This window comes from Podarcis raffonei, chromosome 3, assembly GCF_027172205.1.
Source record: "Podarcis raffonei isolate rPodRaf1 chromosome 3, rPodRaf1.pri, whole genome shotgun sequence".
Classification (NCBI taxonomy): domain Eukaryota; kingdom Metazoa; phylum Chordata; class Lepidosauria; order Squamata; family Lacertidae; genus Podarcis; species Podarcis raffonei.
The window spans coordinates 55,635,920-55,662,730 of record NC_070604.1 but is presented as its reverse complement, the minus strand read 5'-3'; the positions used below and the strand labels follow the sequence as shown (position 1 = coordinate 55,662,730).

The 26,811-nt window shown below is 43.9% G+C and overlaps 3 protein-coding genes across 6 annotated transcripts; 2 read left to right on the top strand and 1 right to left on the bottom strand.

Moving 5' to 3' along the window:
• The first annotated feature begins 92 nt into the window (after window positions 1-92).
• On the top strand, window positions 93-6,036 carry LOC128410470 (amine sulfotransferase-like). The gene is made up of 4 exons (XM_053381747.1): window positions 93-391; window positions 1,151-1,245; window positions 5,402-5,582; window positions 5,738-6,036. The coding sequence occupies exons 1-4, from the start codon at window positions 367-369 to the stop codon at window positions 5,860-5,862; spliced, it is 426 nt and encodes a 141-aa protein (XP_053237722.1). The 5' UTR covers window positions 93-366; the 3' UTR covers window positions 5,863-6,036.
• Window positions 6,037-7,022: 986 nt separating this feature from the next.
• LOC128410465 (amine sulfotransferase-like) lies at window positions 7,023-13,475 on the top strand. 4 transcript variants are annotated; one of them, XM_053381731.1, is made up of 7 exons: window positions 7,023-7,292; window positions 7,916-8,060; window positions 8,949-9,157; window positions 10,557-10,683; window positions 11,528-11,622; window positions 12,641-12,821; window positions 13,160-13,475. In XM_053381731.1, exons 1-7 carry the CDS (start codon window positions 7,101-7,103, stop codon window positions 13,282-13,284), a joined length of 1,074 nt encoding a protein of 357 aa, XP_053237706.1. In that variant the 5' UTR covers window positions 7,023-7,100; the 3' UTR covers window positions 13,285-13,475. The 4 variants fall into 4 exon arrangements, with proteins under 4 accessions (XP_053237706.1, XP_053237708.1, XP_053237710.1 ...); XM_053381733.1 differs by having other exon boundaries at window positions 7,191-7,292; window positions 7,866-8,060; XM_053381735.1 differs by lacking the exon at window positions 7,023-7,292 and adding an exon at window positions 7,564-7,640.
• Window positions 13,476-14,871: 1,396 nt separating this feature from the next.
• On the bottom strand, window positions 14,872-22,781 carry RWDD1 (RWD domain containing 1). Its single transcript, XM_053381746.1, has 7 exons — window positions 22,552-22,781; window positions 20,500-20,565; window positions 19,466-19,596; window positions 18,270-18,413; window positions 17,138-17,270; window positions 16,867-16,929; window positions 14,872-15,156 (listed from the first exon to the last, which is right to left on the bottom strand). Exons 1-7 carry the CDS (start codon window positions 22,622-22,624, stop codon window positions 15,044-15,046), a joined length of 723 nt encoding a protein of 240 aa, XP_053237721.1. The 5' UTR covers window positions 22,625-22,781; the 3' UTR covers window positions 14,872-15,043.
• Window positions 22,782-26,811: the final 4,030 nt, after the last annotated feature.

Below are 26,811 nucleotides of genomic sequence, written 5' to 3'. Positions count from 1 at the left end.
TATTTGTTTAAAGCAAAATAAAAGTATTTTAAAAAACAAAAAATGCCATTCGTTACAAGGGTGCCATCCAACAGACTTAATAAGAATAAGCTCATTCGACACCATAGGATTGCACTGTGCATGTGACATTCATGTTGCAAAAGAGGGTGAGGCTGCCAGGGTTGTAAAGCAACTTGGAATAACTAAGAATCCACAAGAAGTGATATCTGAGATCCATCCATTTATTATTTTAGGAATCGAAAGAATTTGTTGTTATTCCTGCAGGTTGTTTATGTGGCCAGAAACCCAAAGGATGTCTTGGTTTCCTTTTACCATTTTTCCAAAGCTGCAGTCCAATTAGAAGAGGTAGAAGATTTTGGAATTTTCATGGAGAGGTTTTTGGCTGGGAAGGGTAAGGACGAATTGCTACTCTAAAATGAATCACTCTTGTCTCTTCATCTTTATCCTTTGACAACAGATTAAAGAATTTCTCTCTGTGTTAAGGAACCTTTTCAGAATGCCATGTCTGATGCCGTAGGTTACTCTGAGGAAATTCCACATCCATGCATCACAAAGCGTCTCCAACTGAGACTCCAACTACACTATTTTATGCCACTGATGACTGGTGTCCATTGATGCCGAATGGAGGGTATAGATCTGGCCAACTCCCAAAGGAAATCAGGTGGATTTGTATTCTCTTTGCATCAGGATGCAGCAGCTACAAATCATTACAAGCTGGAACACCCAATGCTTAATCAAGTGTAGAGATTTGTGTCAAGTAATAACTAAGAAACCCTGACATGGTCTCTTAAATGTTGTATTAACTTCCACACCATATAAGGAAAATGCCAGAGTGGGAAGGAAGGGGGCTGGAGGAAGGCTAGACTGATCTCAGCCCACCCATCACTCTCTCATCACATTGGGAAGGGAAGCACAGCAGGGAGCCTTAAAATGCAGAACTGCAAATTCCTTCTCTGAGAAAGTGTTCGGTGAGGTTGGGTGGTATTAATTCAGCTTCTGTTTAATGGTTTGTTCCACTGCTGGTTCTTAAAATGATTTCTTTAAATTGTTTTAATGGAATTTATATGTTTGTACTGCTTCTCTCTGAATGTTTTTTTTTTTTTTTAAATCTGATCTACATTTTATGCCAAATCAACTTTTCTCCTCTCAGTATATGGAAGTTTATGGCTGGACCATGTGGGAGGCTGGTACTCTCACAAGGATGACTTCAATATTCTGTTTCTTACCTATGAAGAAATGAAGAAGGTAAGTTTTCAAAATGCTATGCAGTCTGATATTAAACATCCATCAAAACTCACCTTTACAAAATAGAGGAAGGAAGCAATTTGATTATTCAAGTGCCCTCAGCTGCTGCTTCCCCTGCTAGTCTCGCTTCCTTTCCTAAAGATTCTTCAAAGCCTAGCAGGCCATGGATTCAGGAGCAGCTTTTCGGACCCTAGACAGCAAATAGTGCATATAACCATTTCCCCTGAGGAATTATGGGACTGATAATATAGTGTCATGATCCCAAGCAAGATATGTCATTTCACAGGCCCTCTGATGCTGAGGAGAGATGTCACAGAACCTCCCTTGTGTCTTCAACAGGGACATTTATTTATTTACTTGTGGACTCAGTTGAAAGAGCTGCCCCATAATATAATGCATTCTGCATGGCTCATAGAATAAAAGCAACAATGAAAGTACAATATGATGCAATGGCAATTATTACAAATTAGGCAAAGAAAGATGTAGGCTGCTTGTTTCCCCTGCTTGTATTCCTGCCTATTCCATGAGTTTTAGTCTCTAAGCTGTCAGGTTTCTCTATTGTGGATGGCCTGACATTAAAACTGTTCGGGGGGGTCAAGTTCGACCGGGGGTCCGGCACACTTCTCTGCGCAGCTCTGGTCTTCCCCCTTGGAACCTTTGACTCCAGCAGAGTAAACACAGCAGAAGCAGAAGCAGGAACGTTCTGTCGTGTGGTGGCAATAACTCAGGCTGACACGCAGCTCTCCTTATCTTAAAGTCTTTATTCCTTAGCAAAACACAACATCTATAAATCTCCTGGCGAGAGTTCGCCCATGTTGCTTGCTCTCTCCTTGAAGCAAACACGCAGACTGAAAAACACACAGAGAAATCCACACCCCTTCCGTGTTCTCTGCCCGCCCTCAGAATGTGAGGCGTCATCACTCAGAACTCTTAACCCTGTAAGTTCTGAGCCCCCTCAACACCCCCTCTCGAATCACATTCTGAGAGGACTTCTGAGTGTTCAACACCTTCCCCATTGCCTTCCGCCCCTTCCTGGCATCGTTGTTAGGCACCTGTTGAACCTCACAAACCTTAGGTTCGCACTGTGCGAAACCAACCCACGCATTTGTGACCTGAAACCTCTCAGGTGGAATTCCCTTTGTTGCCCTTGAAGACCGCCTGGGCACAAACTGGGGTGCTCCTCCTGACCCACTGGGGCCAGCGTGTGCGTCTTCCTCACCAGAAGACTCCCCCTCTGACTTGACACGTCTGTGAGCTTTCTCCATTATGCGCACAGGAGATGAGGGCTCACTCTTGGACACTCCCTTAACAACCTGTGGAGACGCCCTACTCTGTTCAGGGACCTGGTCTCCACCAGCAGGTTCAGGCTCTGGCTCTCTTTCCTCCTCAGAGTCGTACAGACAATCTGAGTGAATGTCAGAGCTCGCTTTGCGCCTTGCCCAACCATCCTGCTCAAAGAACTCAGCCTGTTTACTGACCAGAAGCTTGGTCTGATCACCTTCTGGATATGCGAACCTCCACCCTTTTGTCGCAGGTTCATATCCACAGAAGATCATTTCCTGGTACCTTGGACCACCTTCTTGCTGCAACCACTTTGGTACAGGCACCATGGCCCTGCAACCAAAAGTGCGAAAGAAATGCACAAGCGGCTTCTGCCGATGAAGCAGGAAATATGGGGTGTCACCTACCACTGCATTGTAGCACCTGTTCATCGAGAAATTGGCCGTTTTTACCGCCTCCCCCCAAAAACTGTGAGGCAAACCAGAGTCATCCAGTAGAATCTCGGATGCTCGAACCAGGGCTCTACTCCTCAGCTCTGCCACGCCACTCTCCTGAGGAGAAGTCACCTTGTGACGTATCCCCCTCTGGCGAAAGAAACCCTTTAGAGCAGACCCAGTGACCTCTGAACCACGGTCAAACTGGAAACCTTGCACCTTGGTGGAGAACCTCAGTTCCACCTCTGCAACCCAATCTTTGATCAGTTGCGCTGCCTCCTCCTTCGTTTTCAGCGTGAAAGCCCAGGAGTTCCTAGTAAAATCATCTGTCAGCACCACCAGCCACTTGGCCTTGCCCAGACTTGGCTGTGGCATACCTAAAAGGTCTGCATGCACAAGCTCAAAAGGCTTTGTGGTGACCCTCTCCACCCTGGGATCATTAAACCCCTTGTTTCTGGCTTTCCTGCAAGCCTTGCAATTCAAAGGTTTACCACATTCTTTTACCTTGCAACCTTTGGTGCACTCTGATAACATCTGGACGTCCTCACAGGACCCATGTGACATTCTCTTGTGCCACACGCAAGCACACGACACATGAGTGTGGTCAGTGGCTTTCCCCTCACCCTCGAGAGGTGATTCCAGAACAAAGAGGTTGTTCTGATTTCTTTCAACACGTACCAGTTGCTCTCCACCTCTGGAAATGGTGCAAACATTTTTTTCAAAACTCACAGAATATCCCTCCTGTAAAAGAGAAGGTACAGATAGCAGGCAGTGTTTTATCTCAGGGAGAACATAAACCTTCAATTCAGCCTGTAAGAAAGAGACAAACATGTTAGAAACATGGGTTACACGCCCCTGTGCCCCTGTAGCAAAACTAACAGTTTTCTCAGTTGAAACAGCTTTGCAGTTCCACATTTGTCCATCAGGTGGCGCTGTGACCAGATGGGCATTCGCAGCTGAGTCAACAACCCAACGTAGCACGCTCCCCCCACCGGAGTTGTCCTTCTTTGTCGCCTTTGTTGCAACTGACTTCCTGCTGCCCTCGACCTTGGAGCTCTCGCTGCAGGTGGTGTTGTCCAAAACCGCCATCGAAGCAGACAGTTGAAAAACGCTCCCCTCCCCTTCCTGCCGACCCTGGGACTTTCCACGCTGGCCTCTTCTCCCGGGCTGGTTCCCATGGGAAACGACCTTGGGCGCATCCTGCCTTGGCTCTCTCGCTCTCTGTGGGCAGTTGCGACGCAGGTGTTCAGCCGAGGCACAAACAAAACATCGCCTAGTGGAAAACTTTGCAAACGTGCCTTTGGTCTTCGCTGCCCCCCCAACCTCTCCAGCAGCCCTCCTCCTTGAGGCTTTTCTGCCGTTGGGAAAATGGCTTTTGGCTTCTGCTGTGGTTTCTCTGCAAACCACCTTCAGCTCCTGCCAAACAGCCTGGGCACTCTCAAGACCCTTGGAATGGCCTTTATGGCCTGCACCCCCAAACTTGGGTGCACAGCCCCCAGAGGAACAGCTTGCCTCTGCTTTCCTCTTCCCAGCTTCCAGCAGCTTTCCAGCATGCAGCTCATATGTAGGGGCATTCCGGCAGCCCTCCAACACAGTCCCAGCCCCCTCTGGGCCTTCTGGGCATTCCTCAGCTTCTGTGCAGCATCTGGCCCCCTCTGGGCCTCCAGCCCCCTCTGGGCTTCTTGAGCATGGTGCTTCCTCAGAGCAATTCTCAGCCCCCTCCAGCCTGGCTCCCACTGCTTTCTTCAGTGCCTGCCTTCTCCCGGCCCAGGGCTTGCTCCCGTCCACCTTATCAACAGGGATTGACGACTCCTGGCTGTCTGCCATCTCTCCCCGGGGGCCCAGCTTACTTACAGGTACCTCCCGGTCCGGCAGATCTCAGCTCCTCCCAGCAAACTCCTGGCTGGCTCCAGCTACGCCTTAGCTGGCCTTTGGCTGCTTCTCAGCCGATTCTCTTTCCCAGCGTCTCATCGGCTGGCCTCCGTCTGCAGCCTCCTCACACGCACGAACGTTGCTTATCTTTATTGCTGATCCCCATAACCTGTTCGGGGGGGTCAAGTTCGACCGGGGGTCCGGCACACTTCTCTGCGCAGCTCTGGTCTTCCCCCTTGGAACCTTTGACTCCAGCAGAGTAAACACAGCAGAAGCAGAAGCAGGAACGTTCTGTCGTGTGGTGGCAATAACTCAGGCTGACACGCAGCTCTCCTTATCTTAAAGTCTTTATTCCTTAGCAAAACACAACATCTATAAATCTCCTGGCGAGAGTTCGCCCATGTTGCTTGCTCTCTCCTTGAAGCAAACACGCAGACTGAAAAACACACAGAGAAATCCACACCCCTTCCGTGTTCTCTGCCCGCCCTCAGAATGTGAGGCGTCATCACTCAGAACTCTTAACCCTGTAAGTTCTGAGCCCCCTCAACAAAAACCACGTTCCATTTCAGGATCTGAGAAGCTGTGTCTTGAAATTATGCAACTTCCTGGGAAAGAGACTGACGGAAAAGGAGGTGGATGCTGTTGTGGATCAGGCTACATTTAATAAAATGAAAGCAGATCCCAGGGCAAACTATGAGTTCTTGCCACCGGATCTCATGGACCACAGCAAAGGACATTTTCTTCGAAAAGGTAAGTTAATGGTAGATCACACTGACTTGGTGCTGCTTGCAGAATTCCTGACATATTCACCTGACAATTGCATCTAGGGATCAAATATATCTGGCGGTATGGATATTTTTTTGACCACCACAATGCACGTTCTTTCTGTCTGCTTCCTGGGCCAGGCACTGTTGGAGACTGGAAGAACATGATGACAGTCACACAAAGTGAAAGGTTTGACAGCGTTTTTAAGGAGAGAATGGAAAAGCTGCCCATCAAGTTCTGCTGGGACATCCATGAGGAATCATGAGTCTGCCTTCAGCTTGGAAGGATGAAATAAAGTGCACTGTATGTATTTAATCCAGCCCTATTTGTAAGTTAGTAAAAAAAAAAACCCCTCTCATATGGCTTAACAGCTTCCTAATGTTCGAATATGCACAATAATTTTTTTTAAACACCACAATAAAATTACATATGTACTGTCTGCTTCTTCTGTTTCTACATTCCAACATTCTACATTCCAACATGTCCTAATTTCTTACCCCATGTGCAAAAGTTAAGGAATCCCAAACTAACTATTGGGATTATTAATTATTAATTCAGAAGTGAACAGAGCGATCTGAACAGGGGCAGAACTAGGCTTTCTTTGAAAGACTAGGTCAGCAGCACCCGACCAGACCTGCGCAAGCATGCACAAACACCCCCTCAACACATTTGTGTGTTTTCTTGCGGGGGGGGGGGGAGAAAAACAGCTGCCCTAGTCAGGGAGCCCTGTAGGGACAGAGGACGCCACCTGCTGCCAAGGGGTGCAGAGGCACGTGAGGGAGGGAGAGGTCGGTGTTACAGCCTGACCCAGCTGTCCTGGGCACTCCACAGGCATGGAGGGGGCTCTTCCCTTTGGAACAGGCAAGGTGGGAGATAGTGAAGATGTTGGAAATGGTGGAAAACATTGCTGCCAATCTGTTGGATCTGAAAGATCATTCTTGGGCTTGAGAAAATTTCGATCTTAGATAAGCTGTGTGCAAATGAAAAAAGTCACCACCTTTCCTGGATAGATTTCTAAATCAACCAACGCTGATTTATTTAGAACATTTTATTAAAATGGGGCTTCTTTTGGAGTTTAAAGTTGTTGAGATTGGAATGCAAGTCATGTGTGTACAAAGAGATACATACAATACCCCAAATTTTCCTGACGCAGCACATGTAGAAGGTGTTGAGGGATCGGTCCTGCCTCCTGGCATTGCCCACACACCTCACTTGCATAAAGCAGAGGGCTCCGTTTGCAAGCCTGGTACTTCATCTTGGTATTGGACCTTAGTAAAACATTCTCCCACATCCTTTTGGATGGCGGTGTCTCAGTTCTGGAAAACCCGCCCCAAGAGGGATCCCCTGGGTATTCACCCAGCACCCTCCTTATGAAAACACACATGGATCCACTGTATGTAGGGTGGGGGGAGCATAACAGAAAGAAATACCTCCAACTCCCGGAGGAATAGATAGAAGCTAACACCAAGAGAGAAAGTGATTTGGCCCCAGGCAGGCAAGAAAATGTGCTCTACTAAATCCTCGAAGCTTTTCTTCCCACGCACAGAAGATTTCCCTGTCTCTTGCCTCATTCCTTTGGGATTTCTTTATGATGACAGTGGGGAAGCCTTGGGAGCTCAGCCTGGGAGGGAAGGGCTTCGTCGTCCGTTGCTGTGCCTCGAAAGGACCGGAGTGGAGCCACTGACAAGAAGCCTTGTGGGGCAGAACGAGAGCTGAGAAGGCTTTTGCGAGAGTGCTCAACTAAATAGAGGGAAACAATGGAGGCGGGTTGCGGGATCTGGCAAAAGGTGCCTTGCTGGGCTGGGCCGAACAAGCGCAGTTGCAAGCTGGGTTAGAGACCAGCCTTGCCTCAAGAAGGAAGTGCTTCTCAGCAGGGGCCGATTTAGGGCAGCGCGGTGCCAGAGCCCGGCAAGCGCTTACCGGGCTTTGGGAAGGAGAAGAAGGTCTCTAGGGCCCTGCTGGAGCCAAGCCCGGGAATGAGGAAGCAGCGAAAGGACTCTGGCCAGGACGCCCAGTCTCTACGCGGAAACGTGGAAGGCTGCGGTGAGTTGGAAGCAGCACAGTTTCAGAAAATAAAATAAAAGGAAGGGGGGAAATGCTTCAATGCTGAGCCACGTTTCTGTTCCTCAAGGAACAGGGGATACCTTGGAGCTCTATGTCGCTCACCTCCGATGTAGGGGAAGCCTGGGATTGTGCTTTGAGCTCTGCAAAAGCACAGTAGGATTTCACCGAATGACAACTCTCTTTCTTTGTGATTTCCTCTTGCAGCGCCATAGCGGGAACTGTTCTCTGCTTCTCCGCTCTTTATTCTTATACAGGCAATGCAACCCGCCGAGAAATACGCTGTCAAATACAAAGGATTTTATTTCCAGCCAGATTGTTGTTCACCGGAGCACATAGATTCCCTGGAGGATTTTGAAATCAGGGACAGTGATGTGTTTCTAGCTACTTATCCAAAGTCAGGTAAGATTAGAAACGTGTGTGCCTTTTGCATGTGGTTGTAAAATGGTATTGGTAAACTTCCATTGTTAAAAGACTCTCATACCTCTATCTCTTTATTTCATTAGGTTTTTGCCACAGCTGTTCAGTAACAGGGGACTGTGTCCAATGCAGTTGTGCCCTCCACACAAGAACTTCCACGTGCACACCAGAACTTTTCCTGACTTTCCCTTCCCATAGGCGCCCCCTCCTGTGTATCCCCAGATCTGCTTTGAAGGGGATCCAGTAACTGGGAATGGGAGAGGAGAGGAAGCTCCAAGTCTTTGTGCAAATGGGACATATTCAATGGGTAGAACGTAGGGGTTTAGACAGTAATTTGACAGGTCTGCATTATATAGGCACTGAGGAATTGAGTGACAAGAAGGCAAAATACAATGAGCATTTCTCAAAATTCCTGGGAAGAATAATAATGATTGGAATAAGCTGAATCAAAGTACTTTGGAGGACTGACAACTCTTTTTATTCCCTGGACTTTGACTGGTCATTTGCATTTCCATCTATAGGGAGAATCTAGAACAGAGTTTGTGGTGGTTTTCTGAAAAAGAAAGGAACATCTTAGCAAATATTTTTCTGTCCTCCCAAATCCTCAGATTCCATGAAGGCTTTCTATTTCTCATCCACAATGGAAAGAAAGCCTTGGTGAATCTTCACATTCTCTTATTCAACCATCCCTGCCCTTGCTGTGTTTCCTTTGACTCCCTTCTTCCTCATCCTTCCTTGTCTCTAACAATTTGCAATTTAAATAGTAAGCTCCATGATTGAGAGGCATGTTGTTTTTAATTATTTTGCTCTGTAAACTAGTATGTACATTTATGGCACTGAATGAATTAAATAACTTATCCTCATTCATAGGAACAGTATGGACTCAAAATATTTTGAGCTTGATTTTGCACAAAGGTCATCGAGATGGAACTGAACACATAGACTTACTAGATAGAGCTCCATGGCTGGAGGCCAATGTCCGCAATATGGACTACGTCAATCGACCGTCACCTCGACTCTTTACTACCCATCTACCCCACTATTTAGTACCAAAGGGATTAAGGAATGGAAGAGGAAAAGTAGGTCTTGCCGTATTTATTATTTGATCAAATCAAATGTTTGTCTCACTTTGTTTTAAGCCCAGAAAGAACGCATCCCATTTATCACATGAAACAGAACAATTGTGAAGTATGCTTTTTCAGATCATGAATATTCTTTAAAAAGTGGAAAATCCAGTGTTTACACATCTTACTCATATCTTCATGTAAAATAATTAGCATACCAGGATAGTATTAGCATACCAAACCTTTCCTCCCTGGTGGGCCGGCTCGCCAAGGATCAGCATCTTTCCCCTGAATTTCCTGCCTTAATCTTGTGGTACAGTTTGGTCAGCACAAAAAAGAGCCATGTCATTTCTCTAACCTACATCATTCCTAAAGCTTATGTCACTGGATCAGAATGAAAAAAGAGCACAGAAGAATGGCTGTTTTGCTGTTCTGGGAGTGTCAGCTTTGTCAATGGGTGAGATGGTGGGAATTCAGAAGAATTCGGCATAGGATATGTTGCTGCAATGAGATTTCCAGGAGATTTGAAGGGAGAATGAGACAATGAAGACCAACGTCATATAACTGACAGGAGGGTCTGTCAAAAATGCATCTCAAGGGGGACTTCCGGCTGAGAAAATTGTGTGCTAAGCAATCTTTATTGTTGTAGTTTAGTCGTTTAGTTGTGTCCGACTCTTTGTGACCCCATGGACCAGAGCACGCCAGGCACTCCTATCTTCCACTGCCTCCCGCAGTTTGGTCAGACTCATGTTGGTAGCTTCAAGAACACTATCCAACCATCTCGTCCTCTGTCATCCCCTTCTCTTTGTGCCCTCCATCTTTCCCAACATCAGGGTCTTTTCCAGGGAGTCTTCTCTTCTCATGAGGTGGCCAAAGTATTGGAGCCTCAGCTTCACGATCTGTCCTTCAATCTTTATTAGCGGCTAGTTAATAGGGAGACTTATAAATGATGAAAGATGATCAGATATAATTCTGATTACCCAAACAACTCACCTTTGAATCAAGCGGAGGTGAGGTCAAAGGGCAAGCCTCCTAGCTCTGAAGAAATATTTCATTATTGTTCCAGCGGGATATAAAAACCTCCAGGGAGGCGAGGAAAAATCCAAGAGTGAGAGGCAGATACACTGAGCTTGAACACTGTATAAAGGCTCTAATGTTAGATCATCAAGTACACATTCTCTTCTCTCTTAGTTACTATTACCAGTACTGGGAAGAAGGAAATTGAAATTGGACTCTGACAATTAAAAACCACACAAAAAAAATAAAACTGCAGACGGTTAACAATTTTATTATTTGATACAAGCAGAGAATATTATGGGAAAAGCCAGGTTTGGGAGAACAGTTTCATTGCTAGCAGTATCTATCTCATCCTTGGAAGAGTCAAGCCAAAAAGAATTTGTTGTTATTCCTGCAGGTTGTTTATGTGGCCAGAAACCCAAAGGACGTTCTGGTTTCCTATTATCATTTTACCAAAGCTGCACGCACACTAGAAAAAGTAGATGACTTTGGGATTTTCATGGAGAGGTTTTTGTCTGGAAAAGGTAAGGATGATTTGCCGCTCTAAAACAAGTCACTTTTGTCCCTTCATTCCCTATCCTCCTTTGAAAACAAATAAAAGAAATTCAGTGTGCGGTAAGGAATTATTCCAGAGTGCCACATCTGATGCTGTTGGTTGCTTTGAGGAAGTCTAAACTTATTTTCCATGTGCATCCATAATAGTTTTTCCAACTAAATAAATTACAGCACACAGGTTTATGCCATGGATAGCTGCTGACCATTGAGGCAGAAGGTAGGGTATAAATTTGACCAACTCCCGAAGCAAATCAGGCATGGGCTGAAGCAGCTACAAATCATTACAGGGTGGATCACCTAACCGTGAATGAAGTGTAGAGATTGGTGTCAAGTTATAAGTCAGAAACCCAGAAAGGGTCTCCTAAATGTTGTAGGTATCAACTGCCACACCATATAAGGAAACTGCCAAAGTGGGAAGGAAGGGGGCTGGAGGAAGGCTAGACTGATCTCAGCCCACCCATCAATCTCCCATCACACTGGGATGGGAAGCACTGCAGGGAGCCCTAAAATACGGAACTCCTCTGCGAATTCTTTCTCTGAGAAAGTGTTTGGTGAGGTTGGGTGCTATTCATTCAGCCTGTGTTTGTTTTCTTTCCTTTCCAATCCATCTCATTCCGATTTCAAGCTGCTTTGTTTCATTGAAAGGTTGGTCTGAATTTTATTATGATCTAATGGTTTACACCATTGCTGGTTCATATTTGGTTCCTTTAAAATGTTTTAATTCATTTTATCTGAGTGTTATGCTGCTCTCCAATAAATAAATAAATAAATATCTCCTCTACATTTACGCCAAATCAACTTCTCTCCTATCAGTAATTGCAAGTTTATGGTTGGACCATGTGGAAGGCTGGTACACTCACAGAGATGACTTCAATATTCTATTTCTTACCTATGAAGAAATGAAAAAGGTAAGGTGTCAAAATGTTACCAAGTCTGATATTAAACAAGCATCAAAACTCACCTTTACAAAATAGAGGAAGGAAGCAATATGATGATTCAAGTGCCCTGACTGAAGGAGATTCTGCATCTGCCTCATCATCAATTTAACACAGTCTATGGTCTCAATTTGAGTGAGCTTATCATGTTGCATTGAAACCATTGTGAATTTATATAAGCAATTTCAACCCCCCCCCCAGGAATCAAAATGTTGCCCTTTTATTATTAACTGATTTCGAAGCAGTCGTGGTTGAAGCATATTCCCACATCAACTATCAATCAATCAATCAATTACAGCATGGTGTTGTGCCTCTTTGCAATCATCTTCTAGCCAGGCAGCATTTTAAAAAGCACACAAAATCTGAATATGCAATAATGCAATGATTTTTACCAACATAGTTAATGGAAACAATGAATTCTGAAACTACCTTCAGAAGAGACAAGCACTCCAACTGCCCGCTTGGAAACCGCAAAAGGTTTACTGAGTGTTCAATACAAACAGTTCAAAACCCCAGTTCAGCTGCTGCTTTCCTTGATAGTCTTCCCTCCTTTCTAAAAGATAAACAAGCCCAGGAGGCCATGGACCTAGGACCAGCTTTTTAGGCCCTAAACTCCAAAGAGTGCACTGTAACCATTTACCCTGAGAGATGATGGGGCTGAAAATAAAGTGTTCCAAGCAAGATATATCATTTTACAGGCCGAGGAGAGATGTCACAGAACGCCCCCTCCTGTCTGGAGTGGTGGCATTTTGTTTATTTATTTACTTGTGGATTCAATTTAAATAGCTGTCCCATGGGTGGCTCACAGAACAAAAGCAACAGTTACGAGTACAATATAATGCAATGGCAATTATTCCAAACTAGGCAAAGAGAAATGCTGGCTGCTTGTTCCCCCTGCTTGTTATCCTGCTTGTTCCATGAATTTTAGTCACGAGGCTGTTGTGTCTCTCAATTGTGGATGGCTTGACATCAAAACTATTTCCCATTTCAGGATCTAAGAAGCTGTGTCTTGAAAATATGCGACTTCCTGGGAAAGAGACTGACGGAAAAGGAGGTGGATGCTGTTGTGGATCAGGCTACATTTAATAAAATGAAAGCAGATCCCAGGGCAAACTATGACTTCTTGCCACCGGAGTTCATGGACTACAGCAAAGGACATTATCTTCGAAAAGGTAAGACAGTGGCAGATCAAACTGACTTGGTGCTGCTTGCAGAATCCCTGACAGATTCACCTGACAATTGGTCTGACACGTGATGGGCACCAAGGCGATTTCATTTTCCCAGTCTTTCATAAAACTCCTTCAAAATATATGTATTTAAGGGTGGCATATTTGTTTTTTCAATCTGGAGTGTGGAGACTCAGCCAGATGGGTGGGGTATAAATTATCATCATCATCATCATCATCATCATCATCATCATATTCCCAACTAGGGATGGAATATATCTGGTGTTATAGAGATCTATTTGACCACCACAATGCACGTTCTTTCTGTCTGCTTCCTGGGCCAGGCACTGTTGGAGACTGGAAGAACATGATGACAGTCGCACAAAATGAAAGGTTTGACAGCGTTTTTAAGGAGAGAATGGAAAAGCTGCCCATCAAGTTCTGCTGGGACATCCATGAGGAATCATGAGTCTGCCTTCAGCTTGGAAGGATGAAATAAAGTGCACTGTATGCATTTAATCCAGGCCTATTTGTAAGAGTTAGTGAGAAAAACTCTCACGTGGCTTAATAGCCTCCTAATATAATACTGTAATATGTGCAAGATTTTTAAAACACCACAATAAAATTACATTCGTATTGTGCTCTTACTCTGTTTCTACACCCCTGAGCATGTCCTAATTTCTGACTCTTTGTTGCTCCTGTTTTGTTCTATTAAATTTCTTCTTTGCAAAAAGGAGAAATAGTTTCTTGTAGGTTGAAAATGTTTTCTTTATGTATTACTTTTGTATAAATAAATACCGTTGAGTTAAAAAAATAGACCTTTAAATGCCCTATAAAAAGAAATAAATTTAGCAGATTACTAAAACAAACGGGGGGGAATGGTACTATTAATGCTACAAGTAATTCATAGGAGGAAAAAAAGAGTATGTTATTGGAAGTTCGAAACTGGTAGAAGTCATTTTTACCTGATCAGAGGAAGTGAATAAAAAAGAAAGGGGTTGCTATTTTTCTTGCTAAAGCATCATCACTCCAAATCCCCCCTTGAATAGATTACAGACCTAGATAAGAGATTTATTTTTGGAATGTGCTGTGAAAGAATATTTACTAGGATGCATTTATGCACTCAACAATAAAATAATTATTTTCAGAAAAGAAATGAAATTATTAATGTCAGCACAGATGAGATTCTTCTCAGTGGAGAATTTAATGGGGTATCAAACCCCAAAACAGATCATACAATTTCTAAAGATAACAAAGGTGTTTTACCTAAAACATTGAAATGGTAATGTTATGGAGAAACTTTCACACAACCAATTATACCTTTCACTCTATTCCACATAATTTTTATTTGGAATTGCATTTCCCCCCCTAGCATCTCCTCCTCTGGAAATTGGAAGTCCAAGTATATATGTGGACCAGGCGCCATTTGTTAACAGATCACAAGGAAGTAAATGTCGTTGAATGGTCATTCTTATATCACATGGGAGGGGGGGGGGACCTTTACAGCAGGGGTGACTAACCTGTAGCTCTCCAACTGTTGAATATTGCCCCCATCATCCCCGCCTGTGCTTCTGCCCACATTGCCCTGGTGTCGTGGCTGCCTCACCCCCAAATTATTCTGATAAGCTGTGATGCCAGACACACTGCCAGCCACTCCAGGGAATTTGTGTTTAACATTTGGAGGGCCACAGGTTCCCGACCCCTGATTTAGAGCCAAACACCGAATACACTTCCTAAAGCAAATCTGTACATCTCGCCCTTTCTCTCTTTATCATTATTAAAATGAACACCTCCACTGTACTTCCATAATCTTTGGATGCTGTGAAAGGGAGAGTTCTAAAGAGCAACTTCTTTTCAGAACAACTGGTCCTAAGAAGGTTTGGGACTGAAGATAATATGAGAATGCTTCTCGTTCTGTGTTTTGCTTTGTGCACAACACATTCGTTTCAAACCCAAGGCCTTCGCAATACAGTAAGATTAGTGTTTCAAGTGCATTTTAAACTTCAACACACGGTACAGCTTCTTCTATAATGCAAGAGATTCAAGAACGCGAATGTCAAACACCTGAAGTCAATTTATTATCTGTGATGAAAGATGTCAGAGAAGGTGGCCTCTTGGAATTAAAATACTTTTGTCTTAAGTAAAAGGGGAACCAAAACATATGTGGGTGTCTCTCTGTACAAATGTTCACACAGGTTGATCAGTAAAGTCGGTACAACAATTTCCATCTAGTCGCTCTCTAGATGGGCAGGGTTATAGTCAGGATCGTCTTCTTCATCCTCCAACTCCAAATCATCCATTTCCTGGAACAAGGATTCATCTACTTCCACACTGTTTCCAGCTTTGGGGAGAGAAGAGAGATAAAACTGTCATTCTAGAGTCATTCTAGAGTTCAAAAGCCCAATACCAGATGGACTGCCTGCTATGCTTGCTAAGAATCTTTAGCAAAATGCTATGAAGAGTCAATGCCATCTACTGCTCTACATAGTTATATTAAACAGATTATCTAAAGCAAGCCAGATGGAGAGGTCTGGTGGGCTGCATTGTGTCTGAGGTTTGTGAACTAAAAGGCAGTTTAGATCTCCACTGCGTGCCATCAGTTGCTGTTGAACAACATGCATTTTGGGTTTGTTATATGGAGTATCCCAATTCTTCCTCTGCCTTTTAAACATTTTTAAACCCAACACAGCCTAAGCAGTGTTTGAGTGCAACAAATTATGGGGAAGGGGCCCTCAAAACAATAATCTTGAAGTTTTCCCAGTTGCCTATATTATAGGGACTTTATGTCTCCTCTGGTCAAAAATCAGCTTTGGGAAAGGGTTTTACACTGAGGGAAGGATTAAGCCTCTGCTCTCCTCACTCTCGCTTGTTTCATTCTGAGCTTCCACAAGCTGCTTTGGATTTAAAACAAAAGAAATATAGGGAAGAATAATTGGATTCTATGTAACCTGCAGTTTGTGTCTATGATTAATTAAACCGGAGCATTCAAGTGCTTTCCATTCCAAAAAGGCAAAATGGAACAACAGTGACATCTTCTGGACAGTAAAGTGGCTTTTATTTTCCACATGTTCTTTGTTACCTTGGTCCCTTTATATTGAGGCTACAATCTCATGCAGTAAACCCCATGACCATCTCCTTCCATATGAACCTTCCCGGACCCCTTCTGAGGCCCTTCTTCGTGTGCCTCCTCCTTGAGAGGTCCGGAGGGTGGCAACACGAAAACAGGCCTTCTCTGCAGTGGCTCCCCATCTGTGGAATGCTCTCCCCAGGGAAGTTTGCCTGGCGCCTTCATTATACACCTTCAGGCACCAGGCAAAAACTTTCCTTTTGAATGTTTCCTTATGTTTAACATTCCTTTTTTTAACCAGGCCTTTGCTTGATTTGACTGACATCCTATGCCCTTTGAAAATGTGGCTTTTGTGCGGGGGGGGGGGGGGCAGGGGCGAATTATTGGGTTGTTGTTATTTTTATAATATATTTTGTTTTTGTTTTGTGAACCGCCCAGAGACCTCTGGGTGTAAGGCAGTATATAAACTCAATAAAAAATAATAATAGTAATTTGCCTACATTATTAAGGCTGCATTATATCTCTGCTTCTCTGGGGAATAAGGTGCATTCTTTTTACTTTTAATCATTACCTTTCTGTTTTGTCTTTACGCCAAGCAGCCAAGGTGATGAACCTGAGCCTCTCAGACACCCAAACTAGGCACTACCCAGGGTGAGACATGATAAGCTTCTGCCTGTCTTTGACATACCCGCTCCCCTCACAGGTGAAGAGCTTTGCCACCCTCCAGCTTCCATCAGCGCATTGGCCACATTTGGGGGGTGAATGAGGATGACGAGCCAGGCAGCCATCCCTTTTTGCAGGGACACATCCTGCGCTTCACACCAGGTGCTTATAGCACAGAACTGGCAAGCAAAACATTAAAACTTTTAACCCCTTCCAAAAGTGCAGCATTTAGGCAGCATTTAGGCCGCTACCAGGGGCAGATTTTGTTCTCGGTATGAATAATTACAATTTGTAGCAATGGAAATAGGAATCGCCAGTTACCTTCTTCCAAGAACTGAATATCAGATGTGTCAAGATTATGATCTGTTTCGAACAGCTGTTTCCCTGTAAGAAATAAGAACATAATAAATTAAGAACAGCCCTGCAGGATCAGGCCCATCTAGCCCAGCATTCTCTTTCCCACAGTGGCCACCTAGATGGCTTTCGGAAGTCCATTTTGGGGCCACCACCCACTCTGGCCTACAAATCCCATCAGCACCAGCCAGCACAGCTGTTAGGGAAGGGCTGACCTAAGGCAACTGATACCTCTTACCTGTTAGTTTATTTTTGCCAGACTGTTCTTCCTCTTTCACCTTCTTTCTTTTAAATTCTAGCATCTCTAAATCAAATTTTGCTTTCCAGCTTAGAAAATTTTCAATGGTGACCGGGGTGCCATGGAAACATTGCTACGCAGAAAGGCCAAAACAAACAAACAATATTAATATACAATTCAGAAAACAAAACAATCAAGAACACACAAGTCTGCTCTAGCTGTCTGGTACTCTTGGACTGAGGGACAAATGAGAAACACTCTGTCCCTATTCATCCTCTAAAGGACTAAAGGCTGCAGTACACATGTGTGGGGGGTTGGGGTAGTGTGCTTGAGAGCTAACTTATTATTTTATTAATTTATAAATCACACTTCACATTGAACTTCAAGGCAATTTTTCAAACATACCCTAAAACCAACTAGAAACAGTTTAAAACCCTGCCCTCCTTGACTGTTTTAAAAACAATACCAAAAAAAAACAACACCTAGGGAAGAAACCTTTTCACCCAGCAGGAAAGCTTATCGGAACAAAAAATGTCTTCAGTTGTTTCCTGAAACTGTCATATCTCTGCAGAGATTTTGTAGCAGAAAACTGGGGCAGCTACAATGAAATCCCAGCTCCAAGTTATTGTGGAGTGGGTTTCTGACATCATTTTAAGGACTTCAAGGAGAAACGCTTCTGCAAAATGCAGTGACCTGCTGGCTCAGCCTCTCAAGCAGGGCTTTTTTTCAGCTGGAGCTCACCGGAACTCAGTTCTGGCACCTCTCAGGTGGGCAGCATTGCCATTCTAAGAGAACAAGGGAGGCGCTCATGGTGAGTTCTAGAAAAATAGCACTGCTCTCAAGTAACCTGGTCTTGAGCTGTGATAAGCCTATACATATTGGTACCAAAACCTTGAATTTGGTCCCATAGCTTTGGGAATCATTCAGTTGAAAAGGTGGGTTACAGATCTTTAATAACAAGAACAAGAAGAACACTTAGAAGAGGTTGCTGGACTAGGCAAAGTGAGTTTAACAGCCCTCCTTATTTAGCACAAAGTGTATCAAAGTAAAGCTACACTTAGGCAGGCCGGGGAGTCCACTAAGATTTCTTGTATTCAGCAGATAAGAAAAACAATTTCAACTAAACTTTCACCTTTTCTGCTTCCTCTGCCTCTTTCTCCTTCTGTTTAGTTTCCTCTTCCCTCCTTGTTTTTATCTGATCTACTATTTCATTTAATTTCTCTTGCACAGCCGATACTAGTGTGAAGATCATTACCATGCCCAGGTTCTCATCTGCCTGAAATACAGAAAAGTGTTTAGCAGGAAATGAAGTCACCTCATGGCACAGCAAATACAAAACCTGTGGGAGGAACATTGCCAAGCAGGCAGAAAATGGGGGGGGGGGGAATATAGATATACTGAATGCAAAATCCGCATGGAGCAACAGCTTCAAGATAAATCACTCCTATTTATTATTTGTATTTAGCAAGACTCATATTGTCTCAGACCTGCAATTCCCATCTAGTACAAAAATAGCACAAAGGCCATCTTTGCACTTTCCAATGCGTTGTGGGATAGAATATCCTATAACAGGTTATTGTTACATTGGCCAATCTAGTTCTGATGCCACAATTTAAAAAGCATACAAAAATCACATCAAAACCTGCAGATATGCCTTTATAAAATTTACATAATTTCATAAAAGGGAAACATAGATGGTCTATTATAACGAGAAAGAACTAATAAAATGCTACACTGAAATGTTTCCAAAGCCATCTGCAGACCCTGGAATTCATGTGATCATACACAATATAACTTAATGCAGGCTAAAGCGCAATCCTACTTTGATTAAGTCCCACTGAGCTCAATGGGACTTGCTTCTTGCTAAGTTCATATAAAGATTGCAGCCTTAAATTATCCTTAACACTCTGTCATATTGCCAATGGTGGTGCATAACAGATTCCTTACCACCACTTCAATGCAAACTTGCTTTTTTAAGGTATTGTGGTACAAAGTCAGGAGTTTAGTAATAATAATACAATTCAGAATAGTGATAAACTAAAGTGTGTTATTACTGGTACTGTGCAAGATATTTTCAAGTGCTCTGTCAGCTAATGGAGAGGGACCAACATTAGCTGAATTGTTTGTTTTTGAAGTAGATTTATATTTATCCATTAAGTATTTTATCGACTTTACCTATCTGCAGAACCCATTATCCTTGAGCTTGAAAAAACAACCACACCCTTTATTCCCCTCTTTGTAAAGCATTTATATTGCAAAGCATGGGGCAATAGTTAAACTTGCTGCACCTTGATGTTATTAAACGTTATTAAAAAGGATGCTGCTTACCTGTTCCCGCAATAATTTCAGTATGTCTGTGATGTCACTGTCCTCAAGATTCTCTTGAGAGAGTAGTTCATAGAGGGGGATTTCATCAGGATAGCGCTCTGCATATGTGAATTTGAGGGTTGCCTGGACAGCTAAGTGCAACAGAAAACATTAGAAATCGTTGCTTCATGCTGCCAACAGCACCTACTGACATTCATTATATTAGTAGCAATTTACACAACCTAGTTATGACGAAGGCCTAACACACAAAACACACCAGTGTACAACCAAAGTGATGGTTGCTGTTTTAAATGCAACAAGGAGGTGTCTGATTCTTGTGCTAAGCCCTTTAATGCAGCTCAGTTTTCCTTACTGCATTACAGTGGTACCTTGGTTTGCAACTGTTTTGGATTACAACCACATCAAACCTGGAAGTGCATGTCCCTTTTTTTGGATTACAACCCATTATTTTTTTGGGGGGAGGCCCCACTGGCAAAAGTGCGCCTTGGGTTACAACCTGTTTTGGTTTACAACCGGACCTCCGGAACGGATTATGGTTGTAAACCAAGGTACCACTGTACACTCATCCTTTCCCATGGTGAAAACATAAAAATGCTTCAATGACATCATGCAGGTGCAACAAAAGAAGCTACTACTACGCTTGTTGTTGTGTAGTGGGCCTAACAATCTATATTTTTGTTTGTTTTACTAAATCCTTCACCTTATTCTGTCATGGAACCAAATGCAACACAGATGCGGTTTCCAGGCTGTCTCCAATCTAGACCCTGACCAGACCTAGACTTGGTCTGTTTCAGCGAAGTGGTCGTCCCTTCAGACCATACATGGCTTGGGACCAGTTTACTAACAGTACTGCCTTACCCCATATGTGTCCACTTGACTGTGTCAATCTGCAGACCTGGTACTGTTACACTGTTATCAAGGGACCACCTCCTATCAATTTAGAAACAATCAAGTCTTTTAAGCATTTTATGCCAAATGTCTTTTCTTCGTGGGAGATCTCTTTCCATATGAAAGTTCAACAGCAGTCAACTTACTTTCGTCATTTTCTCCTGCTTCAGATGTCACAGTGATAGTGAAACTTATTGGCTTTTCTGATAACACTGTTGAAGAAAGAAGTCATAAATGAAGACAATAAAGGTTTTCTCCCTCGGCCACCCAGAGGCTGGTTGGTTTTGTCTCCATCAGCCATAACACAATAGCCTCTGCTCTTTTCTTTAAATTGTTTTATATAGGAAATTGGGTTGAAATTCAAATACCAATTAGATATCAGCTCACCAAGATCCCAGAATCAGCTGGAAAGGAATAACCTCTATTAACTCAAGAGCCTTTCCCCTTTGAGGAAGGGATATAGCTTAGGGTCCCTTCCAACTCTACAATTCTATGATTCAATGAAACCGTATTGCCCTGGTGAGCAACCTCGTCACTGAATTCCGCACCAGCTGAAGTTTGCAAACCATCTTCAGATGCAGCCCCACATATAACACGTTGCCTCTTATCTGCAATAACAGGGATAATACTACTCATCTACAGCACAGGCTTGCCGTACAAAACTTCCTGGATTATTTAGTGCTACACAGCCAGTTTCATTGAATGTATATGAAGGATGTGTCCCATACAAAGCTGTAGCAGTTTTCATTTGTGTCAGTGTAAAGTCAAAACAGTGACTGCTAACCTTTTTGGCAAGTGTGACACATAAAAATGTAGGGCAAAATCCAAGCTAAGTCATACCCTGAGTATACCCATTAAAATAAATGGGGTTAAGCAATTTATGTTTGTTCATTTCAGTGGGTCCACTCCAAGTATATCTAAGCTTTCTCATCCTTTACTTATAGTAGCACAGCATGGAACAAGCAGGTGTGCAAGCCTGATTTTATGCCATGGCCCTTATGCTAGTTCAGAAGTACTACAAACACCTTTTGAAAGTTGCCCATCTGTGATCCAAAGTGATCTGGTATTACAGACATACAGTGGTACCTCTGGTTACATACTTAATTCGTTCCGGAGGTCCCTTCTTAACCTGAAACTGTTCTTAACCTGAAGCACCACTTTAGCTAATGGGGCCTCCTGCTGCTGCTGTGCTGCCACTGCTGCACGATTTCTGTTCTCATCCTGAAGCAAAGTTCTTAACCCAAGGTACTATTTCTGGGTTAGCGGAGTCTGTAACCTGAAGCATATGTAACCTGAGGTACCACTGTAATAACTATCTGCCACAGAGGCTTCTTACAGCACAAAAGACCAAAAACCAAGCCTAAAACCAAGGGATGTTTTGATCCAATCCCAGAATCATGTGACGCAAAGTTTGGAAAATAAGAGCGCACATTTGGATCTCTGGAATAAAAGCAAAGATCTGCCCCCCAACCATTTCATAATACGGCTCCAACTGCACTCCAGGACACTGATGATTTCAGCAGAATGTGGTTCCACACCATATTGTTATGTCTTGGCTTGTTTTAACATGGTCTGTAATTTATTTGCTAAACCATCTTGGGAGCTCTTTTATTAAGATCAAAAGGCAGGATATGATTTTTTTCAAATTAATAAGTCTTTTACAGTGGTGGTATTAAGAGGTTTAATGACTGAATGAGGGCCAGGTTTTCAGGAGACTACTTGCGTGATCTGCTCTGCCTTGCTCTTCATGGGCCACCAGCATGGCAGAGGGGGCACCTCATGAGAAGCTGTGAAGACCCTAAGAAAAGCCCTGCCTGGATCAGGCCAGGGGCCCATCTGGCTTATGGGGAGCCTGAGAGCCGAGAACACAGGCGCGAGAGCACCGTCCCCTCCACTATCCGGAGGGAGCTGTCCCTGCTGCAAAGCGGGGAGTGCAAATCCCCACCACCCAGGATCCCGAGGCAAAAGTTTGGCAACTTCTCCAGTTAGGATCGGGGGGGGGGCGGGGACCTTGGAGGGAGGTTTCCCACTTCGAAAGCTGGAAGTTCGGAGCAGGCTGGCAGTGCGGGCGATCGCCGCGCCGGGAGGCAGAAGTGCGGAAAGATCAGCTGCAGCGCATGCCGGAAACTTGGCGCCGCCGCCCTGCCCGCGCCCACCTGGCTCCGCACGCGGAGGTTCCTGCAGGCTCCGCCGCTCACCTGTAAAGGAGTCCGGGTAAATGGACTCGAGCGCCTCGAGCTCGTTGCGCTGCTCCTCCGCGTAGTCCGTCATGGCCCCCCGCGGCCGGCCATGGAACCCTCCGGCCCGCAAGCGCCTCCGCCGGCAGAGCAGGGGCAGAAAGGAAGTCGGCGGGCGCAGGAGACAGCCGAGGGAGGCACAGCTCAGGCCGCCGGGACGCACGCGCAACGCGGCGCCGCCCACTCGGCCTCTCTACTCATCGGCCTGGCAAGGAAATCCGTGACTCTGACCGACGATTGGTCGCGCCTGCCGCCGAGGCGCGCAGGCCCGGTTCTTTTCTTACGGCTGCCTCTTCGCCTTGAAAGCGAGCGCGTTGCTTCCCGAGACCCTGGCTAGCCGGCAACGGCTGCCGGGAAAGAAGCGGGGGCTTCTCTTCCGCTTCGAAGCGCTTTCAGTATTTGTTTCTGTTGGTCATGCGGAGAAGGGAATCTGGGGTCTCCACGGGTTGCAACAGCTCCGTAAAGTCCTGCAGGGATAACGGGGAATGGAAGGGAAACACAGAATAGCAGCGCGGCGGCGCTTGCTCCCGAGAAAGTGCATGTAGGATTGCAGCCCGCACATTGCAATCCCACGGATCTCTGCCCAATAAGTCCTTTGAGTTTAGCGAGACTTGATTTCAGGTTAATGTGTGTTAGGACCGCAGCTTTAATTTCTATTCCCACCTCCAAAGCCCCATGTGGCACCAGTCCTAACGCTTTCCTGTTGTTATAAGACTGCATAGAAAGAGGGAAGAAGCGTTTTTAAAAGCCAGGAAAAGGGGGTAAATTAATTGAGGAGGGAAAGCAAAAATGAGGCAGCGATAGGAGTCTCAAAATGAGGTGAGCCCCTGGACCACAGGTTCCTCACCTGTGATACAGAACAGGGCAGGTTTTTAGGCTTGTGGATGCACGTCAGATGACTGGGAATGTTGAGAAATAGGAGTAAGAAGCAGGCTGTAGGTATGTGCTGCCAGCTTAATATTGGAGGCATTCTTGACATGCATGCAAAAAAATAGCGGAAGATTGTAAATTCAGACTAGTAATTCATAACACTGTAAGGGCATATTTTCCTTTCCCATCCCCTAATGTTTTTATAATGGAGGAGGAAGTAAACAGCAGGTAGAAGTACTCCATAGTAGCCAGCTGGCACTACAAAGCAAAAAGAAAGAGATGATTCAGCTGTCGGGGGACATGGTTATCCTCGATTCAACTCATTGATTTTCTGTTATTGCGAGATCCCTTAAAAGCTTAGCATTTAACAACCTAAAAATACTTCTAAAGGAAAAAAACAGAGCCATTGCATTGCTTCTTTTAAATCTAGACATATTTTCTCAAGGATACAGTTGCTGGTAAATGTACACAAGAAATAAATACTGTATGTATATATATATATAAATCCCAGACTGCATATCCTAAAACAGATATGCCAAATCCCACAATGAAAATCTGCATGCAGAAGATGATGGTTCAACTGGTAGCAACAGAGCGCAGTAACAAATAGTGAAAAGAAGTCAGCCTTTTCCAGGAAAAGCTATATTTTAAAACAACATGAAGAATTGAATTTCCCAGAATCTTTGGTAGTATTCTCTTGTTCATTTCCAGTTACGTTGGCAGGAGAAGGGGTGATCTATCTGTAGCATCTAACAAAAAGGTTTTAAGATTTACTATAAAATAAAGGGATTGTATTGAAAGGGTGAATAAACTGTTGTCTTCTTAAAATTTAATATCTTGCTTGAAACACTTTGTTTGAAACTGCATAGGTAAAAAATAAAAAAGGTAAAGGACCCCTGGATGGTTAAGTCCAGTCAAAGGCAATTTGGGTTGTGGTACTCATCTCGCTTTCAGGCCGAGGGAGCAGGCGTTTGTCCGCAGACAGCTTTCCAGGTCATGTGGCCAGCATGACTAAGCTGCTTCTGGCGCAACGGAACACCGTGACGGAAGCCAGAGTGCATACAGAATAGCTGATCCCCCAAAACTTTGAACAACCATCACCCTTTGGAATTGACAGAGAACCAAATTTAAAATGAAGTTCTCATTATACAGCCATTAACATTTGGATTCAAACACTTGCCTCAGTCGACAGATTTCATATTACACCAAAGAGCAGCAAATAGTTGATCCATTTATTTTGTTTTTGCTATGAGAACTATTCAGATTTTCTTCCTTAGGCACCCAAGTGCCTTGTCTTTTGCCAATTCTGAAAGCAGATGAGTTTTCCAAGATAATTTATTATACTCCACATTTCATTCAAAAAGCCTAAGGCTGTAATTCTATGAACATTTGCTCAGGATGGGATATTCCATTAAACTCAGAATGGCCAAATTGTAATTAGAGAGAGTTGTAAAGCATATGGAAAAGGTCTGATGGAGCTATAACAAAACATTTAACAAAGGCAGAAGGGACATGAGATGCATTTGTGAAATCTCCAGCTGTGCGTAACTAATTGACTCAACTACAATTATCTTTCTTCATCCTATCATTCTTTTTGTGGTGTTCACACCCAGCCAAGATACTTTATAAATATACATTCATTTGAAGCATTTCTGTACTATCCTTCAGCAGATTCTGTGGAATAGCTTATGAAACACATAATAAAGCACACACGCGACTGGGAATATAAAAACTGCAAAAAAATTTTGATAAACCTGGTGCCAGGCAGGCCTCTTTGAGGAAGGAATTCCACAGAGGGAGCATTCTCCATTCGGTCACCACTAGCCTTGTCTCAGGTAACTGGGGACCTGTAGGAGATATTCCAAAGATTAAGTTAAACCTCATCACTTTGAATTGTTCTTAGAAATGGGGCAGGTGCCAGCACAGCTGAGTTGTGTTCCCACTGACCAGCCCCAGTCAATGGACTGGCGACTGTATCGTGAACTAGCTATGTGAGGCTACCCTTCAACTTGGTACAGAAGCTCTAGCTGGTGCAGGATGAAGCAGCTAGACTGTTGATGGGGACAGGTGGCCAAAGGCATTTGACACCTCTACTGAAACATCTGCTGGCTTCCCATATGCTGTTTCAGAGTTCTTGTATTGATATACAAAGCTCTGGACAACTTGGGTCCAGGATACCTTGAAGACCTCCAGAGCCCTTATGTCCCAGCTGGTAATCAGTATCTTCTGGAGGAGCCCTGTTCGTTTCCCCTCATGTTACAGAATCCCTATTTGGGCATTTGGAATTTCTGGTTCCATGCTGTGGAATATTCCATGTACTTCCATAATAAGAGATTTGGCAGGAAGAGGAAGATCTTGGAGAAGATTTGCCCTCGGTAGAACTTGTTTCTGAGATTTTAGCGTCTCTATCCCATCGTACCACCGCATGCATTATTTAATTGTTTTTCTTTAAGCCTCAGTCATATTATGCTCCTCCATTGATTTTGTCTGAAGCAAGGATTGTTTGTTTTTTCTCCTTAAGTGAGCTTTGGAATGAGCAAAGCCTTTCCATGCTTTAATTTTTAACTTAGAAAACGCATTAGTGAAGAAATGGAGATCAAGATGACAGTGGAACATCAATACAGTTGAGATATAGGAAATTTGGACAGCCAGTAATGAAAGTCTGTGTGGCAGTGGTGGTGTACTGCCAGCTTGCTAAGACCATGTGATCATCAATAAGCAGATAAATTGCATCCAGCATCAAAGAGGCCATGTATGGGGGCGGGAGCGAGGCAGATGTAGCAGTAATGTTTTTACTGACTCATGTATTCATGCTATTTAAGAAGTAGATCTTGCTGGGTTTCATGTTTGTTTGCTCCCAAGAACGTATGCATAGGATTGCAGCCTTTTATCCTTTCAGATGTAGCAACCCCTCCCCCTCTGTATTATAAACCTGCTGCTCAGTCCTATTTGTATTAACTCAGAGGTAAGTTTCACTTTGTTCGAAGGATTTTGTTCCAAGTAAACAAACAGTAAAACCCATTGAACTCAGTGGGAATTGATCACTGATTCAGCATACACATTGAAAATCAATCATCTTGCATTTACTTACCGATCATTTATCTGCATGCATAAAAATTGTAATTTTGGATAGAAACTGGGACATAATTATTTTTAAAAATCAAGTGCACATGCTAGCCTGTGTTGCAAAACACAGGTACAAAATTGTTATGCTGTGCGATTTTATGACTGTTTACCCAGAAACATTCTACTTGGCAAATGTGCTTAGGATGACTGTGGACCACTTGTGATGCTGTAGAAGCTGTTGGCAGCTGAATGGATATAAATGAGGACCAAGGAAAAGGCCCTATT